The sequence below is a fragment of the Sinocyclocheilus anshuiensis genome, unplaced genomic scaffold, assembly GCF_001515605.1.
Source record: "Sinocyclocheilus anshuiensis isolate Anshui unplaced genomic scaffold, SAMN03320099.WGS_v1.1 scaffold5, whole genome shotgun sequence".
Classification (NCBI taxonomy): domain Eukaryota; kingdom Metazoa; phylum Chordata; class Actinopteri; order Cypriniformes; family Cyprinidae; genus Sinocyclocheilus; species Sinocyclocheilus anshuiensis.
In genome coordinates, this window is record NW_015536464.1 from 547,339 (window position 1) to 565,818 (window position 18,480).

The 18,480-nt window shown below is 36.8% G+C and overlaps 1 protein-coding gene across 1 annotated transcript in view; it reads right to left on the reverse strand.

Moving 5' to 3' along the window:
• Positions 1 to 1,102: 1,102 nt before the first annotated feature.
• Positions 1,103 to 18,480, reverse strand: part of LOC107688080 (delta-type opioid receptor-like) — a 21,415-nt gene continuing 4,037 nt past the window's right edge. The window contains exons 2-3 of the mRNA XM_016485669.1: positions 2,011 to 2,366; positions 1,103 to 1,852 (exon numbers count right to left, since the gene is read on the reverse strand). Coding sequence (XP_016341155.1) covers positions 1,323 to 1,852; positions 2,011 to 2,366 — 886 coding nt within the window. The 3' untranslated portion in view covers positions 1,103 to 1,322. The remainder of the gene's footprint in view (positions 1,853 to 2,010; positions 2,367 to 18,480) is intronic.

Below are 18,480 nucleotides of genomic sequence, written 5' to 3' on the forward strand. Positions count from 1 at the left end.
ATACACATAAAGTCAGTATATATAATATTTATCTCAATATACAGTATATATATCAGGAACTCCAGAGAAAAGCTTCTTGTGAATTTTGACCTTGCTTCTGGACAAAATATTTTATGTAAAGGCAGATCCAAGCCACTTTAATGTAATTTGATGTGACATTTAATGGATCATTATTCCAACACTCTTAAAAAGGTAATTTATTGTGTTTCTTCAGTAGGGTTTACCTTCCGCTTTAAGTAAACCTTATTGGGAATGTCCTGAAATGGTGGATTTTAGATGTCTGTCTGTACACCTCTTCACTGTAATTGAACAAAGAATGGCAACATTAGAAGTTTGTTCAGGGGCTACAGTAATGGAGTAAGTTGGAGAGGAGGCCACAGTTGATGCAGAGTTTGGTATCATGAGCTGGTCTTCAGCAATAATGGCAAATAATCCATCAATATTTATTTTTCCAGAATTTATTTTTCCACTAGGCTCAGGTTCAAACCACATACTCCCTGGTCTGTATGTCATAACATACCACCTTTCTTCACTTTTCTCCAACCTGACAGCAGTCTGTTCTGGGGCAAGACATATTTTCCCATCATTCCCTTGGAGTTTCCATCAATAGGGTTTACAACATTTGAGCAGAGTTTTTACATCTATTTCCGATGTTTGTTTGAGTTTTTTTCTATTTCCCCAAGGCTTGTCCGCTACCAGTCCAATATCTGAGAGATAGAGGAAATTAAATATATAAACAACTGCTGAAAATACTTTTAATTTTTGAGCCAGTTTCCTCCAAATGGAACCCATCTTCACTATTTGCTTTTGTAGCCTATCTCGGATTTCATTTTTGATTGTAACAGCAGCTATTTTCACTCACAGGGAATTTAATCATTCATTGTTTGCAGACTTTCTGTGAATGGTCCTTCATTCAGATTTTTGGGTTATGTCCTCAAAACCAGTAAGATTTCAGACCCTGAAAATCCACCGGCACATGAAAGTCTGATAATTTACCTGTTTTGTACATTGGGCTCAGAAGAGGCTCATCACTGTGTTAGCATTTCTTCCGAAAGAAATACTGGGGCCAATCCGCAATACAAAGTAAAAAAAAAATGGTGCAGGAGAGGAGCTGCTTAACTCAGTTTCTCTGGTTATCTTCTGAATATGCAAAACTTGAGACAGTATTGAGTACGGTGGAGCTGAATGCTTTCCAAAATATAAGAAGTGGCTCTTCCATTCTTTTACTAGAATTCAGTAGTGGAGATTTGAGTGACCTCAGATTGCAGGTCCTGCTGAACTCTTCTGGACTGGGACCCCCGTGGGATCCTCTCCAGGCCTAGTCATACTGGCTTCTTTCCTGTCTCCGAAGGTGCACAAACTGACACTGGCTCCCTTGTGGCATTCCTCGCTCGGTTAAGGCTATTCTGGTCAGCTCTGGTTCGGAAGGGTGGGCAGAAGTCTCGGAAGCATCTCTTGAAATTCTCATCCAGGAAAGCGTAGAGGACAGGATTGAGGCTGCTATTGGTATAGCCGAGTGCGATACACAGGTGCCAACTGGCAATCACAAAGGGGCTCTTCTGGTTGACGTCTACAAGTGTTTTGACAATGATGAAGATGTGGATAGGTGTCCAGCAGATAATGAAGGCAGCCACCACTACCAAGACCATTCGAGTGATTCTACGCATGCTTCTGTCCTTCTCCTTAGAGCCTGAGAGAAGACGGACACTTCTCAAACGTAGGATCATCAGACCATAGCAGATCGTGATGACTAGCACTGGTACCACAAATGCAAAGATAAATACACAAATCTTTGTCACTGTGTCCCAGTACCAGTCTGGATCAGGGAACTTCAGCATGCAGACAGTTGCACCTGTTATGGAATAAATTTAAACAGTTCTAGAATCAGAATCAGAATTATAATTAGATTTTAAAGAATGTTAACTTTTCATTGCTTGGTTTTATCAAGACACATCTTCCAACAAATACAACTTGCTTTCTAAAAAATCTTGCTTTTAAAGACGTACCCACCTTGGTTTGTCACTCTGGTAACTGCCATTATCATGATTGGCACTCCAACAGCAGAGGAAAGAATCCAGATGCACACATTGATGATTTTGGCGTTGATGGGGGTACGAAACTCCAGCGCACTCACAGGGTGGCACACGGCAATGTAACGGTCCACACTCATCATAGTGAGGGTGAAGATACTGGTAAACATGTTATAGTAGTCAATAGCTATGACGATTTTACATAGAAGCTCACCAAAAGGCCAGGTGTTCATAAGATACTTGGCGCTCTGGAATGGAAGTGTACTAGTGGCCAGAGCATCTGCCAGTGCCAAATTGAAGATGTAGATATTGGTGGCAGTTTTCAGCTTTGTGTATCTGCAGACACAGAAACAACAGAGCAGTTTGTTAGGACACATGTATAGGTTGGCTAACGTGGTCTTATACTTTGCAGTTTATAAAATTGGAGTGGCACAGTGGCTAAGTGGGTAGAACTGTCGCCTCACAGCAAGAAAGTCCTTGGTTCGGGTACCAGCTGAGCTAGGAAAACTTTCAGTGAGGAGTTGCATGTTCTCCCTTTGTCTGTGAGGAGAACATGCAAATCTGTCTCAAATCACCAGGTGCTCTGGTTTCACTCACAAACCCTGCCTGTGAGGATAGGCTGATAGGCCTGCAGAGAATAGATAGCAGCTAAACGTGGTAGTACTAATTTTCACCTCAAAAACAGTTAGTAGTCGAAAGTTTGGTTAGTAGTTGGGTAAATTCAATGCCATCCAAGTGACCTGTCTCCAATTCATTCTTATTTTGCAAGACCTGCTGCCTTTGAAACACCAGACCCTTCTGTACTCTGTCTATAAACTCGACATAACTGGAACCACACTTTTAGGTAGGTTTTAGGTTAGGTCCAACTTATTTTAGAGAAAAGGAGATCACATCAGCTAACCATGGGGTACCTCAAGGATCAGTGCATGGCTCTTTCTGTTCTCACTATTCAGAAACTCACTGGGCAGAATAATTCAGAACACTAATGCCATTCACATCTGGCAGGAACCAAAGGTTAGTGAGCTGAATATTTTTTCAGCTGATTTTTGAGCTGGCATTTGATCAGTTTTCTTTCTTTACTACCTCTTTTAATTCTTGTGACTCGATCCCTGGAAACATCAACCAGGCAAGTACACATGTTGAATGTCTTAGAGTCTCTACTAACAAACTAAAGAGTTCAATCTGGTCTGTTTGATTAGGAAGAGTTCAAAAAGTGTACTGTTGGTGTGCCTTCAAGAACAGGGTTGGAAAAAACTGGGATATTCTGTGTGGCCTGATAGACCAAGGACATGTGCTAACCAGGTATTTGGAATACTGTAGCATCTGTTCTCTATCATTGTACTGGGTAAAATGCTCAGAACACTTTTTGTTCTGGTGCCAAACCAGTGTCCAAGAACCCTTATGGACTTTGGTCCAATTGTTCTCATCTTGCACATTATGAAATTGTTACCCACAACTGAGGCATCTAACCCCCAATTGCTCCCTAGGCATGGTATCAAAAATGGTTGCCAGCTGCAGTGAGTGTTCTCTACTCAATGCTGTGTGTGCACTTTGATGGGTTAAATGCAGAGGACTTTATTGTCGAGTTCATGCAAGTCTAGTCAAGTCTCGAGTCATTGAGTGAACAGCATTGGGTCAGCAGTCAGCAGACTATTCAACAAATTCACTCAATAACACAGATTCATTCAGTAATGAAACATCAGGAACCAACTGTTGCTTCACTTCATTGAGAACAAGGATGAAAAATATATTATTTGTGCACTAGCCAGTGCTGATGCCAATCATTTGAAATCACCTTAGTCATTGAAAGGATACTATGACAAAGATATTGCTTTCCTCTGTGAACACGGCAAAGAATGAAAGCTCTATCAGACCCATGCTCAGAACACGCATGCTCAGTGGATCTTTCCCACTCTCTATTTTACATAATACCCTATAACTGTAAATACTGTAGCGCAGCCCAAGCCATCATTGGTAATTATAAAGTGGCATTTTAGAATTAGTAACAGAGGCTTGCACCTGTTTAAGTAGTTGGGGAAGTTGTGGCCTAATGGTTACAAAGTCAGACTTGTAACCCAAAGGTTGCGGGTTCGAGTCTCGTACCGGCAGGGATTGTAGGTGGGGGGAGTGAATGCACAGCGCTCTCTCCCACCTTCAATACCACGACTGAGGTGCCCTTGAGCAAGGCACTGAACCCCCAACTGCTCCCCGGGCGCCGCAGCATAAATGGCTGCCCACTGCTCCGGGTGTATGTTCACGGTGTGTGTGTGTTCACTGCTGTGTGTGTGCACTTTGGATGGGTAAATGCAGAGCACTAATTCCTAGTATGGGTCACCATACTTGGCCACATGTCACGTCACTTTAACAAGTATCAATGTTTTTTTTGGAATCTGTGATGAAAAAAGGTGGTTTCACACACAAGAGTTTTTTAAGACTCTCTTTGGGTTTTCCTTATTTATTTACTTGTACATTCTTGTTCCATCATACAGTTGTATAAAAGCAGTATCAAACACACATTTATGTGATTGCACTCATGCTCATGTAGTTCATATGTGAACAGTGTATTGTGCAGTTTATTGTATTGCATAGTGTCTATTGAACATTTTCTATCCACTCATCCATCAAAGAACTTCAAAGCACATCACCTTGTGGTGATTTTATTATTATTATTATTATTATTTTGTATTCCTCCAATCTTAACATTCATTTTAAATAAGTAAAAGGATCTGCTAAAAGGGCAAATTTATGTAAATGTGTCCAAAAATGTATTTTATTAACAATCATTCAAACATGGTTATGGAGATATACTAAGACACCCCACCCCCCTTCCCCTTCCCTTCTCCTCCCCTTCCCTCCCCTATCTCTTTATTATCAACCATTTTGCTGCCATCTTGCTTGCATCATGTGCTTGTAAAGTGAAAAATTAGTTTACCCTGAGGCAACATCATGTAAGAAACACTTAATGTTATGCAGCAAGTGCAAACATTTTTGTTCCAAATATTTATTCAAGGTAGCACAATAATTCTGTCTTAATAAATCAGATTAATTAGAATGCTTTGCTAAGAGAATAACAGTAAATATAAATTGTTCGTGCTTTTTGGACTAATGTCAAAGCTTTCAAAGCACTCCATCACCATTTCCGTATTGTGTATATATCAGATGGAATGAATAAACAAAATAAGCAAAACTATGCAATGGAAAAGAAAGCACCAAATATGTAGGTATATTGTTTTTGAAATGCAATTTATAGTTTATAATTTACATATGACTCAAAACACAGCAAAGACATCTTAAAACTTCAATCATAAAACTTAATCTAGGCATGGTGCAGGTCAATGAGGCGCAACATAACAGCTACAGTTATTAACACGAACACAGCTTGTATTATATAATAGTTATGCAAGTGCAGATCTCATATCCACAGGTTGTGGGTGGAGGTGTTTTTGTGAAAGGCTGGAGAGATGTGATTTCCCAAAGGAGAGGAGCGTTTTCACAGACTACACTTATTACAGCTCCATTTATTACTCCCAGTTGTATGTCCGGTTGGCATGAAGCTCAACCTCAAAACCACTGCAGATTAAGACCCCAGGAAAGTCTTTTAACCATACATGGTATTTGAGGATGTATTTGCAGATTTTTTTTTTTGTTAATTGTTAATTGGACAGGCCACACAAGTATGGTATCAACATTGAATTAAATTCTTCCTTTTGCCCTAGAACAAAAGAACACTATAAAATGGAATTCAGAAAAAAAGAGAAAAGACTCATTTAAAACACATTTTAGTCATTCCCAAGGCAGACCATTTGATCTCCGTTTTTCCCAGGTAATTGACAGTTATGTAAATGTCTATGAATCACATTTAGTCTGTAGAGAGAGCTCTAGAGAAAAACCATCTCATCTCATGCTTATTCCCAGAGCAATCGTCCAGAACAATTGGCAATGCAATATAGGATCTTGCATTCTCCACTTTTTTATCTTCATCTGTAGCTATCAACACAAGCCAGCTCATTGCTCAGTGAAATCTAAAGCATTTGCAGTATTGAAGGTGTCTGGAAGGAGAAGAGCATGAGAAAAAGGCATGAGCTGGCTCTGGCTGATAAAGAAAAATATCACTTCATTTGCATCGATGGTGACGTTCAATGTATTGTATGTTTTTATTCCTAATGTTTGTAGAATAAGCTGCTAAAATCACAAAAAAAATGTCTTTGGTGAATGTCAAAGTTCAGCTCAAATGCATGAAAAGCAAATGTAATGCCAGTGTCTGATATTTACATGTTCCAATAACATGCATTGTAGGAATATGTTAGAATTATATTTGATACATTTCCTTGTAGTGACTTAGAATGTAATTCAACTATTTTAATATTTCTTATTTAAAAAATAAAATGCAGACAGTCCTTTAGCGATATGGATTCAACGGTAACGAGACACTTTTAGCTTAATGGAGCTTAAACGTGAAAGATGTCAAACATATAGAAGATGATAATGATTAAACTGAGGAGATAGCTTGGTATACCTTCAATTGAGTAATTACATCTGTCATAAGGCCAAAAAAAGGTTAATTTAAGCCTGCTGGTTGTGCCATTGTTCTACAACAATGTTTTAGTTTAGAAATTCTTCAAATATCGTTCTATTCTTTCCCACATTCTTTAAGACCCTTTTATACTTTAAACATCACATCAGATATTATCTTGCATAAATAGTTTTTTTTTTTTTAATTATGATTGCAAAGGTATGCCGCAATATTTTCTAAAACATACACCTTTATCTTTTCAAAGTCAAAGCTGAACAGCATGTGCTCTATTCTGTTTTCTCTTGTTAACCGTCACTTTAAATCACTAACAACAGCTGAAATCGTCCTTACTCTGTGCCAACCCAGCAGTCAAGTGTGTTAAGCCACTGTCAAGAAAGCATTCATCTCTAGACGTCTCAAACATTCAGCTGAGATTCAGTTGAGCAGTTCCTCTAAACACCCGTGGGATGAAGAGATTTGGATGACCTGTGGTCTGAGGACACAGGCTGGGTGGATTCACAGAAAAACTGCAGAACTTTGTGTGATCGTGCAGTGCTTTACCACAAAAAAACTGTGTTGTGATGTGCACTCACATTTAACGTTGTTCTGCAAATTTTCATGGGCAAAATCTAGTTATTTCAATGAGAACCCATGGAATGTTGCATGAGGATGAAAGACTCCCTTAAGTTTTGCCAACACTTTATTTTGATAGTTCACTTTAGACCTTCTACTAACTACAAGTAACTTTGCAACTACTAATTTGATTTGCCACGTTGAAACCTGCTTGGATTGAAAGGGACTTCTGTGTGAGCTGTGTTTCATACATCGTTATATTTCTGACAATGGACAGTGAACCTTCATTTGCTCTCCAAATTTTACCAGAATTTGGCTAATTTGATCGCACCTTTATTCACTAACCACCCACAATAACCAAATATAACTGACAGCCCTGGATATGTGTATCTGCACAAACACACTTTTCTTCACCTCTTTTCTATAAATTAGGATTTATGTACATAGCATCTTATTCAAAACTCTAGTCTGACTGCATATAACTCTATAGCGATATTTTCCTGGCACGATGTTGCGTTATTTCTGCCTGTGGAAAGCATGTGGTAAATGCAATGTTAGCTGAAAGAAGTGTGTGTGTACATTTTGTATTATGGCAGTAATCTTCGGTAGTTTTGTGTATTTTTGCGACTTAGGAGCTGTTCAGTGAGCGGAATTCAGTGTCATAAATATGCCACTGTCGTAACTAAAGCGGTTCGTTATACACGTGCAATTTTTTGCTGCCGTAAAGAAATTTGTCTTTTTCGTATAATTTCATAGCCGCTCACCAAACTTACATACTCCCAGAACAGATGTTTGGGTGGAGTGTGGGACTGAAACAGAAGCCAATCAACTTATTGCGAGTCAGTGAACCATCTGAATGATTTTGAAACTGATATTTCTTACATGCCGTTGCTTTAAAAAGCGCTGTTCAGTAAAGTATGTCAAGTAATTTGCTACGTCTTCCATAACCTGCCATTGTGTGCAAGCTTGCAATATGGAGAACTACACAAGCAAATTGTGTTCAGCACTTATTTATTGGGCATGTCTGGGCACAGTTACTTCATTTGCATAATTCATATTTGTGAATCAGGTGGTAAATAAACGCTAACTGCGCATGCAAATTAACAACGTGATCAGAGAGCGCAATTCATTCTCTGTGAATTCCCCGTCTGTTTCCAAGATTTCCATGATTTCTTGTATAATTTGCATGTTGTGTCAAATAAACTGCCTTACAAGTGTTTTGTGCATGAAAATGAACAATAATGTGGATTAATAATCATGGGCTTCCAAGTTTTTGGATTAGCATCCTTTAGCAAACAATTTCAACTTGTATTTTAGTCCCATCAGCACAGCGTCAGATGACAATGCCTCCTGATGTTTGTGAATTAGCTCAACGTGAGGTTTGTTCGGCTTGACTCTCCCGTGAACATATTCGTCAGCATATATAGAGTTAATTACCGCACAAACACAGACTCCTGTCTTATTATCACAGAGGACCAGAACAAAACCTGACAGCATGGGAAACATTTGAGCTTATAATACATCATAAAAGTATGATGTATTTGAACTTAACCTGTAAAGGTCATATGTTTTTTAATGAAATTTCAAATGGTTTAAAGGTAGCACTGCTGCCTCACAGCAAGAAGCCATCTGGTTTGAGTCAGATGACCTTTCTAATGGATAGAACTTTTTTTTTTTTTATCCTCACAGTCTGAAAGACTAAATTGTGGATTTTCTTTTTTTTTTTTTTTAACAATGAGCACATCTTTCAAAAGTTTATCTGTGTGCTCTGTTTACACACTGTTTTACTTTATGTTCAAAAAGAACATTTTTCTGAACTACATTAATCTTAACTTTTTTTTAAGTCAGTTTCATCTACTCAAAAGAGGCTGTCTTTGTGATGTCAAGTAAACATGCCTGACAGGGATGAATCACTCATGCCAAGAGATTCCTCCCCAGGTGTTTCACCAGAGGGCACAAACCATGTGATGCAGATGAGCAACACGCTCACCATCCTGCACCACCAAAACATCACTTTTGGAACAAATGTCACTCTGGTTTTGGAGGATTCCATCACTTTACGCAAGGCTAAACTTTAAAATGTTAAAAAGAATGGAAATTCTGTCATCACTTAATCCTCACTTAGATTAATTGTGTTTGCCATGGGACAATAAATGAGTTTTCTGAATATCAGAGCAGCTCAAAAATGACAAAAGTACCTTAAAATCCAAGTCATCCATTTGTGCACTTTATTCCAAGTCTTCAGCAGCCATATGACATCTCAAAAGACTGCAATTTAATCTCCACACAATAATAATCATCACCATCCACCATCACTCTCAAACTTTATCATTTACACTCATGTAAGCATTCAGAAATTGCAGTCCCCAGAAGTGTTAAGCAGGTCCGTCTTTTTAAATGAGACATGCTTTGCCTTCATTGAGGGGATCATGGGAAGATTTAGAGGGTATGATTAACAAAATCAGTTTCACTTTCCTCCTCACAAAGCTGTTGTATGCTTTGGAGAACTTGGAATACAAAATATAACTCAACTGAACTAATGATGTTTGTAATTTTTTTGTGAATAAATTATTATCACTGCTATAGTCATTTATCTGCCTGTTATGGTTTTAATATTGTTGAGCTGTTGTTCTGTTTAAGGGTAGGGGTGGAGTTAGGTGCTTAAAAATATCCACATAATAATATAATTAAAGCTCTTCAATAAATAAAATAATAATAATTTGCTACATAAATATAATAAAACATATTGCAGTTATGTCATTATGTCTATGACAAAACACAAGGGACAAGGTAAGTCTTAGCCAGAATAACAATTAAAGTATGCAGAACATTAGTCAGTGATGTTTCATTTATGGGATGAGAAAAGCCAAATGAAGAAAGCTAAGTTGACTAGCATTGTTATGTTTAGGTATCATGTATCAGCAGCTATGGTCACAAGTTTGTCGTTACCAATAGAGTTCAATGGACCTTGTTACCATAGTTAGATAACGATGCTTTTGGGAAACGCACCCCAGATTGGATTTAGTGTAGCTCATAAGCTGCTGTCTCATAAAACGTAATATAATCCGGTGCAATGGCAACATGTTGTCATGATGTAAGACAACATCTGTATTGCAAACTGTATTGCTGTTATTGTCGATTTTAGCGTAGGCATACCAGTGCAATACCATTGCCGTGAAAACTAGAGATGTGCATCTCCATAACTGAGGCCGATGCATAGCCAACAATACAATACATTAAAGATGCATATGAAGCAGCTACCAATGCGATGCGATACGATTCATCGCTATTACGATCCGATTTCAATTTGATTCAACACAGTGCGATTCAATGCAATACGATGCAATGGAAAAAAAATATATATGATGCTATGCAATTCAATATGGTACAGATAGTTTGCTTTTATTTCTTTGATTCAGAGAGACAGCCATGTTATTCTATATTCTATGTGACTCCCAGGACACGCCTATATACAAATGCCAACTTGTACCGATACACACTTTTTAAATCGATGCATCGCATCATCAACTTTTATGCCGATGCACCAATGCGAATCGGTGAATCTTACCATCTCTAATTGAAACAAACTGCAGATATTCAGTAAAACGAAACAGTCACGGGACACACAAATCGGATCTGAATAAGTTCAACAAGTGCACAGTGTGGACAGTCAAACATTTAAATCAGATTCCAATCAGATGCACAAAAAAAACAAAAAACGGAATTGGACTGACAGTGTGAACAAGGCATTTGTCTTTAAAGGGGTCATCGGATGCCCATTTTCCACAAGTTGAATCGATTCTTTAGAGTCTTAATGAAAAGTCTATAACATACTTTGGTTAAAAGTTCTCAATAGTAGTGTAAAACAACACCTTTTTTACCCTGTCAAAAACAGCTCTGTTCACTGTGAGCCATTTCGGTGCATGTTCCTTTAAATGCTAATGAGCTCTGGCAACAATGGCGGACTGATGACAGCTCACTCAGGGCGGGTCTAAGGTAAAACACCAGTGTCAATCAACAATCGTGGGAGGGGCTTGGGTCCGTGTGACATCACACAGTCAAGAATCTGAGAACGGCTTAATTTGAAAAAGTGGATATTATTTATCTGGATTAAAAAAAAAAACACTGGGTGGATCTTTATCATTATAGGGTGGTTGTGTACACACACTGCCAACACACATTTCAGTTCAAACAACATGTAAAAGTGTTTTGCATCCGATGACCCCTTTAAGTCTGAAGAAGATTCTTCTTTTTAAAAGAATTCTGGTTTCCAGTATATAAGCATTAACATTACAGTTAGCTCAATGTCAAGCTCAGGCTGATTCAGTGCACTTTCTTATATTTGTTCATTTTGTGTTCAACTAATTTATTTTCTGCCTACAAAACGAATCCAATTAATTCTGGTATGTCTACAGTAATATAGTATATGACTATTGGCTCACAAAACAGGAGCTCTGGCTCATGGCCATTTACTGTGCTCGATTCTGAACACTGAGTAACTGAAATGCTGATATATCCATTTTAAGCATCGGTACATTATGTTTCTGGAGGAGAACAACCACTCTGTGTATTAAAGCATTTCTAGCCTTGATAAGTCACGCTGATTAAAATTCCAGGCAATTATTCAACCAGTTAAACAATTAACAGGATCATTAAACTGCTCAATTAAATTCCCAATAGTGCTATTTCTCAAAGTGTTCATAAAAATCGAATTATTGTACTGACAACCTGACATATGTAATTGCGAGTACGTTTTGGGAGTATTTTTTTCTGTACTTTATTGTGTAGTCTAAAATTTATAAACGTTTTAGTGCACACTGACAGCATCTGCTGGCATTTGTCAAAGAGACATGTATGTGATCAGTGCTTTTGTTTTTTGAAGTCACTGTGTAACTCATACGCCCCTTTCATTACACTCATTATGACTCACATAAAAACAGTTCATGGTTAATGATACATTGTCATATGCTGATCTCTCTAAATCTGCTCAGAAACACTGAAGCATGATTATGATGCTTTATAGTCCACTAACAATTGGTTTAATCATATATACACAATATATTCATGTTGGTTCAATTTTTCTAATAGAGTGAGCAACAGAGAACAATATCTCTGGCAAAATATGCTGTAATTGTGGATTATTTTGACGTCATGAGCAGGATGTTAAGTTTGAATCGTCTGCCCGGTTGGCTGATCTGCAACACACACACAGAACTGCGCTAAGAGGGAAGCATGCTGCGGTGAGTCAGAGTGGAGCACGCATGCACAAATACATATAATGAAGACATTATGCATATCTCAGCTGCATATAAACACAGATATTCTGCATCTACAATCTCTGTTTGCCTCGTATGTAGGATTATTTCCGCAACATTTCCAACCAAGAAAAACAAAACATCCAAAAACGTACACTTTGTTCTTACAGAGGTACAATAGTTTGACTCTTTAAAAACTCTTAAATAAAATCTCAGAACAGGTTGTTCCAAATTTGCACATTTTATTTATTTTTTGATGGATTGATTTTTGAAGAACCCGAAAGGAGAAATTTAGAAGAGTGTGCGTGCTCCTCCTTTTTCCACTGCTGTCAAGCTCCAATTAATGAAAAACAAAAAGAAGCAAAAAGTACCATTAAAATAATTAATATCACTCATACACTGTATTTAAGGTATTCCGACGCCATATTCAGTCTTAACTGAGTGAAGGTCACTGAAAATCTGTTCAATGAAAATCTTATCTCTCAAGTCTCATTTGTAATTCTGCATGTGCTGTTTGGTTGCAGCACACAAGAACCAAGAACTAGGCTTCAGTGATATAAAACCAGGCACAACACATCTAAAGGGCCATATCTGAAGTGACGTTGTGCACTCCAGTGGAGTGTAAGATTATAGTAAAGATGATTGTACACTCTTCAAAAATTCCCCTTTGTGTTCCACTGAAAAAAATACAAGCATACAGGTTTGGACAACATTGAAAAAACATCCTTCTATACCTACATGCAAAACTCCAAAAACATACCTATACAATTCAGTTTGCAGTTGAAATGAACACTAGTGGTAGTAAAGCACCAATAACCAGTGTTGGGGGTAACGCATTACAAGTAACGCGAGTTACGTAATCAGATTACTTTTTTCAAGTAACTTGTTACTGTAGTTTTAGACTAAATGTGAATGTGCATTAATTTATCCCACTCACAAATAACAGATTTAGTACTCATCAAAATGAATTAAAACAGTGAAATGCAAACTCAGTATATGACGCAAACCTGCAAGAATTAAATATGTTAAATAACACAAATGTATCTAATCCCATTTTATTAACCAATGTCTTTGCTGCTGACCTTTGATGATCCAGTTCAACCATACTAATAAGCAAAAGTGACTTTAGAGAAACTAACAATTGTGCTTCATTGTTTTTTTTTTTATTGCTTAAAGAGTGTTTCTTCTCCTGCATTCTACTGTACAGACGTGAATTTACTTTTCCTTCAGCCTGAGGTTTATTCATTACACTTTTTGGTGTGAAAGGGCTTTTACATTTGAACATTATAAGAACTTCTTATATTAAAAACAATCAAGCCCTGTTCATATTTAAAAAAATAACGTGAAAGTAACGCAAAAGTAATATAACGCATTACTTTCCATAAAAAGTAACTAAGTAACGTAATTAGTTACTTTTTTAGGGAGTAACGCAGTATTGTAATGCATTACTTTTAAAAGTAACTTTCCCCAACACTGCCAATAACATTTATTATTTTTCAAACTACTGTAATTATGATTGTAGGGGCAGATTGTCAGTTAATAAATACTTATTTTTTCAAAGTTACTTGAGGTCTATAATATGACCTTGAAACATTTTTCTACAGTGCATGAACTGTAAACTAATACATTTTGCAACTCCATAGCTATGGCTTTTCTGTCATAGTAAACTTGCTCATTCGCTCACCCGGTACAGCACTGCATCTGCGATACAAAGCGTTTGGCTCTGAGTCCTGTGAAACATGAGTCACGACAAAAAAAAACTCAAAGCTAAAATGGCACAGTTGCTTCTGCAAATGTGTTTTTATCTCATGTTTGCTTTTGTTAACACTGTCTGGGTTTAGGGTCAGGTTTTGTGTGGGTGGTATGCTATTTTCAAACACAATAGAGCATTAACCTTTTAGCAGACATTTCATTTCCAAACTGCGTAAATAAAAAGCTGCCACATTCACATTCATCTGTTTTGGATCAAATTGAACATGCTTTGTATGCCACTCACTGAACTTTTCACTTTGAAAGTACCCTGAAATGTGCAATAGGGAACATAATATCACTTTGCAGAAATGTTGCCACGGGCATATTTTTCCAATGAGTCTGGGTTGGGTTTGGAACAACATGAGGGAGATTAAATAACAACACAATTATTCCTTCAAAAAATATCACCCATTATTAGGTTTCCAGCAAAATTCCACAGCATTAATATATTTTTTAGACATAGATGTAGTACATCTGCCTGTGGGTTTGTATATACTTAATGGCCACCACTATACAGTAGAACAACAAGACAAGGCGATTACAGACACACATAAACTGAACACCAATTACAGTCTAAACTCTTTCCATCACATAGCCTTCCTCTCCAGTCTCCACCCGTTCCACCTGCTACCTATAACCTGTGTAGTGATGCTGTACTTATACCAGACAGACTCATTTGCAGAACAGAATAATGACGTTGTTGTTTTAAAGATTGTACCGGCACTACAGGCTTTCTAGTGCAGCCTTAATAATCAGACGCAGGTCTCTTCATTTGCAGAGCTCTCAGTGACGGGTGATGAAAGGACACTCAGACAGACGACTGACAAGTGCCTTGAGCTTCAACTCAATTGTGTGAGCCGCCATCATTATCAGCCTTATAGCACTGACGCCCACCGTGTTCTGATGTCCGCCTGCATGAGGGTAAAACCTGGTTGTATTTCAATGCATTTTTATTTGCCTTCATTCCAAAATGAACTCATTGTGTTTCTTTCTTGCTTCTTGCTCAATCTATCATTTCCTGTGTTCAGGCTTGCTCATGAAATAATGCTAAGAAGATTGAATTTTTACTGCTGCAATTTCAGCACATTTGGTCCGCTCCGAGTTGCTGGTGACCACTGCTGCTAAATGACTGTATATTTCTTCTTATCTCCAGTGAGGCACTGCTTGTGTGAGAGAAGAGCTTTCAAACCTTGAGAATATTTTGAAGCAGGGTTGAGTATAATATCAGGCTTTCGTAAACTGAATTTGTTACACCGCAAATGATGTTGAATTGGAATTTGAATTGAGATGACAGAAAGAGGAATTTACAGAATTGCAATTGAAAAGAAAAAAAAAAAAAGCAATGCAGTCCCACTAAAGAGAAATTGTATTAATGCAATAAAGCAGATTTAACAAGAACAGATTCACTTTAATTCTTTGATTTTGATGATTCTGTTTTAGGTTTCCATTTTAAACAGTTTAGGCTAAATTAGAGCATTTTAGAAGACACAGTGTTTTTACACCATTTTGAACACTTTGGGGTAAATTAGAACATTTTGGGGAAATAACATGTTTTTACACCATGGAAAATAAAAGTAAGTAAATAAATAAATAAATATTATAATGATTATTACATTATTTGAAATAATTAAGATTTGTAAATATTTTTGAAGCAAGTATCTTATTCTCACAATGACTGCATTTATTTGATCAAAAATACAGTAAAAAATAATAGTAACATTAAAAAATAAATTATTTATTATTCCCTGTAATACAAAACTGAATTTTCTGAAACCTTTCAGAAATTATCCCAATATACATACATACATATATAATCATTTCTGAAGGCTTTCTGAAAATTCAACTTTGTATCACAGGGAATAAATTACATTTAAAATTATATTAAAACAGAAAAGGCTTATTTTAAATTGCAATAATGTGCACACATAAATATACATTCTGTTTTAATTTTATTTCCTTAAATTCGCATTTAAATTACACATTTTATTTATTTATTAATTCATTCATTCATTCATTTATTTATTTAGTCATGATTAATCATTCAAAATAAAGGATTGTGTTTACATAATAAATGTGTGTTTACTGTGTATATTTATATGTACAGTATATATAAATACACACACACACACACACACACACACACACAGTAAACACACATATATTATGTAAACACAATTTTTATTTATTTATTTACTTGTTTGAATTTAGTTTCATTTATTTTACTTTAGTTTTTAATAATCATTTGTCTTTGCTAGAAAAACATGATTCTCCACGTCTTAGTACCTGTAATCTTAATATGAAAAATTCAGAGTAGTTCACAGAGTTAATCTTGATAAACTACAAAGCATAATAATTGTTGCTTATGTTTCCACTGCACTCTTAATATATCTTTATCAGTGTGCAACTTACAATTTTCTAATTATTCAAAGTGAAAGCACCTCATGTTAAAGCTAAGCTCTACTCTACTCTGAGGCAGAGAAGAATTAGCGCTCAATTAGTATGTTGATTAAAACTGTCTGTGTAGAAGCACCTCAGTACCAGGAGAATAGAACAATTATTGTCATTGTGACAACCCACAGCTGCTGCGGCTTCTTTTTACACAATGTCCTTTTCCAGACATCTCAGCGACTTGAAGACTCTCACTGTGGCTGTCAACTACAAGCTGATAAATTAAAAAGATATTCCGCTTTACACAAAAAAAAAAACTTTTTGAAAAGAATGAAAGGCTATTAAAACGGTGAGTCAAGGCCCACAGTGGTGTTTGATAGATCTTTAGTTTAAAAGGGTGAGGTTAGAAATGTCATTTTTTTTAGCACATCCTCTTCGCCTCCACTCACTGAGAGCATATATTACCTCATAGAGATATTTTATCACATTTGAATGCCACACTCTGGAATGAAATGGACCAGAGTGCACAAAATATGAGTTGAGCCATCTCTTGAGATAGCTATGGTTGTGCCCAAAATGCTATTTCCATCAAATGGTCTCGAAATAAGGTAATTTAACTATGGCAATCATCTAAGATTGCTGATCCCCGGGGTCTAAGGCATGAAACTAATTACAGAAGTACATTAATACATGACTTGCGTGCTGTCTTTTCACAAATGGTGAGGAATTTGCTCTAATGATTCATTTTTCACAATGTGCATTTGCTCCTTTAAGCCGGATATCTGATTCACACATGAATTTACCCAAACCAACACATAAAGTGAAGTAGGAGTGACCGGGGCAAGTTGTCACAACAGTAACTATACTGTTTACAGTCCAAAGACAAATTGCACAAATGCTTGTTTTCTCTAGCAGTGGTTTTTATATGTTGTAATCAGGCACCTACTTTGAATATGTTCTTTTATTTCATAATTCATCATATTTTTATAACAGCTGTTATGTAAACAAGTAAACATAGTAAACGAGCAGACAAGAGTCGACTATATAATAATGATTTAACAGAAAGGCTTAACTGTTCTCAAGATGAGCATTTTTTTTCTTCTAAATGTCAGGTCGAGACAGGTTGGCATATGGTTTTTATGTTGTAATCGTATACAGTTTATTATTTCTTATGACCATCACAATGTGGTGATGATTTTTGTTTTTGTGCATATCTGTTTTCATTCTGTTTCAAATATATAAGTCTGTTTCATCTTTCATTAATTGGTGTTTAGTAATTATGTTGATGTTTACATTTTGATTCAAAGCTTACAATAGGCTACTCAATGGCAGGATAATGCTTGTGTTAGAAGGTCATTATTTATAATAAATAAAAAAGAAAATATGTAGAAAGAATAGAGAATGCTAGTGTTAAAGGCTCTTTTCTTCTTAAATAAAACAAGTAGTTAGAATAGAAATAGAATAGAGAGTGCTAGAGTTAGAGGGTCAAATGAATATGAAAGAGATGTGTTTTCAGCTGTTTCTTGAAAATGATTAAAGGGGTCATATGATGCTTTTTTAAAGATCATTATTTTGTGTATTTGGTGTAACAGAATATGTTGACATGCTTTAATGTTCAAAAAACACATTATTTTTCAAATACTGTACATTATTGTAGGTCCTCTATGCCCCGCCTCTCTCAAACGCTTCGTTTTCTACAAAGTCCCTCCTTCCGACAAGCGCAGTCTGCTCTGATTGGCCAGCTGACCCAGTGCATTGTGATTGGCCGAACACCGCAAGCACTCGTTAGAAATGTAACGCCCCTTACCATAATCGCGAGCTTCATCTTTCAAAATAAATGTAAAGACAGAGCCCGAAAGGGGAACAGAGTCACGTGACAGACACAGTGATGAAGCTGGTATGTGTTTGCAGTACACAAGCCACGGTTAAGACAGCTGACTCCACTGTGATGTGACCCTGTCTCTCTCTC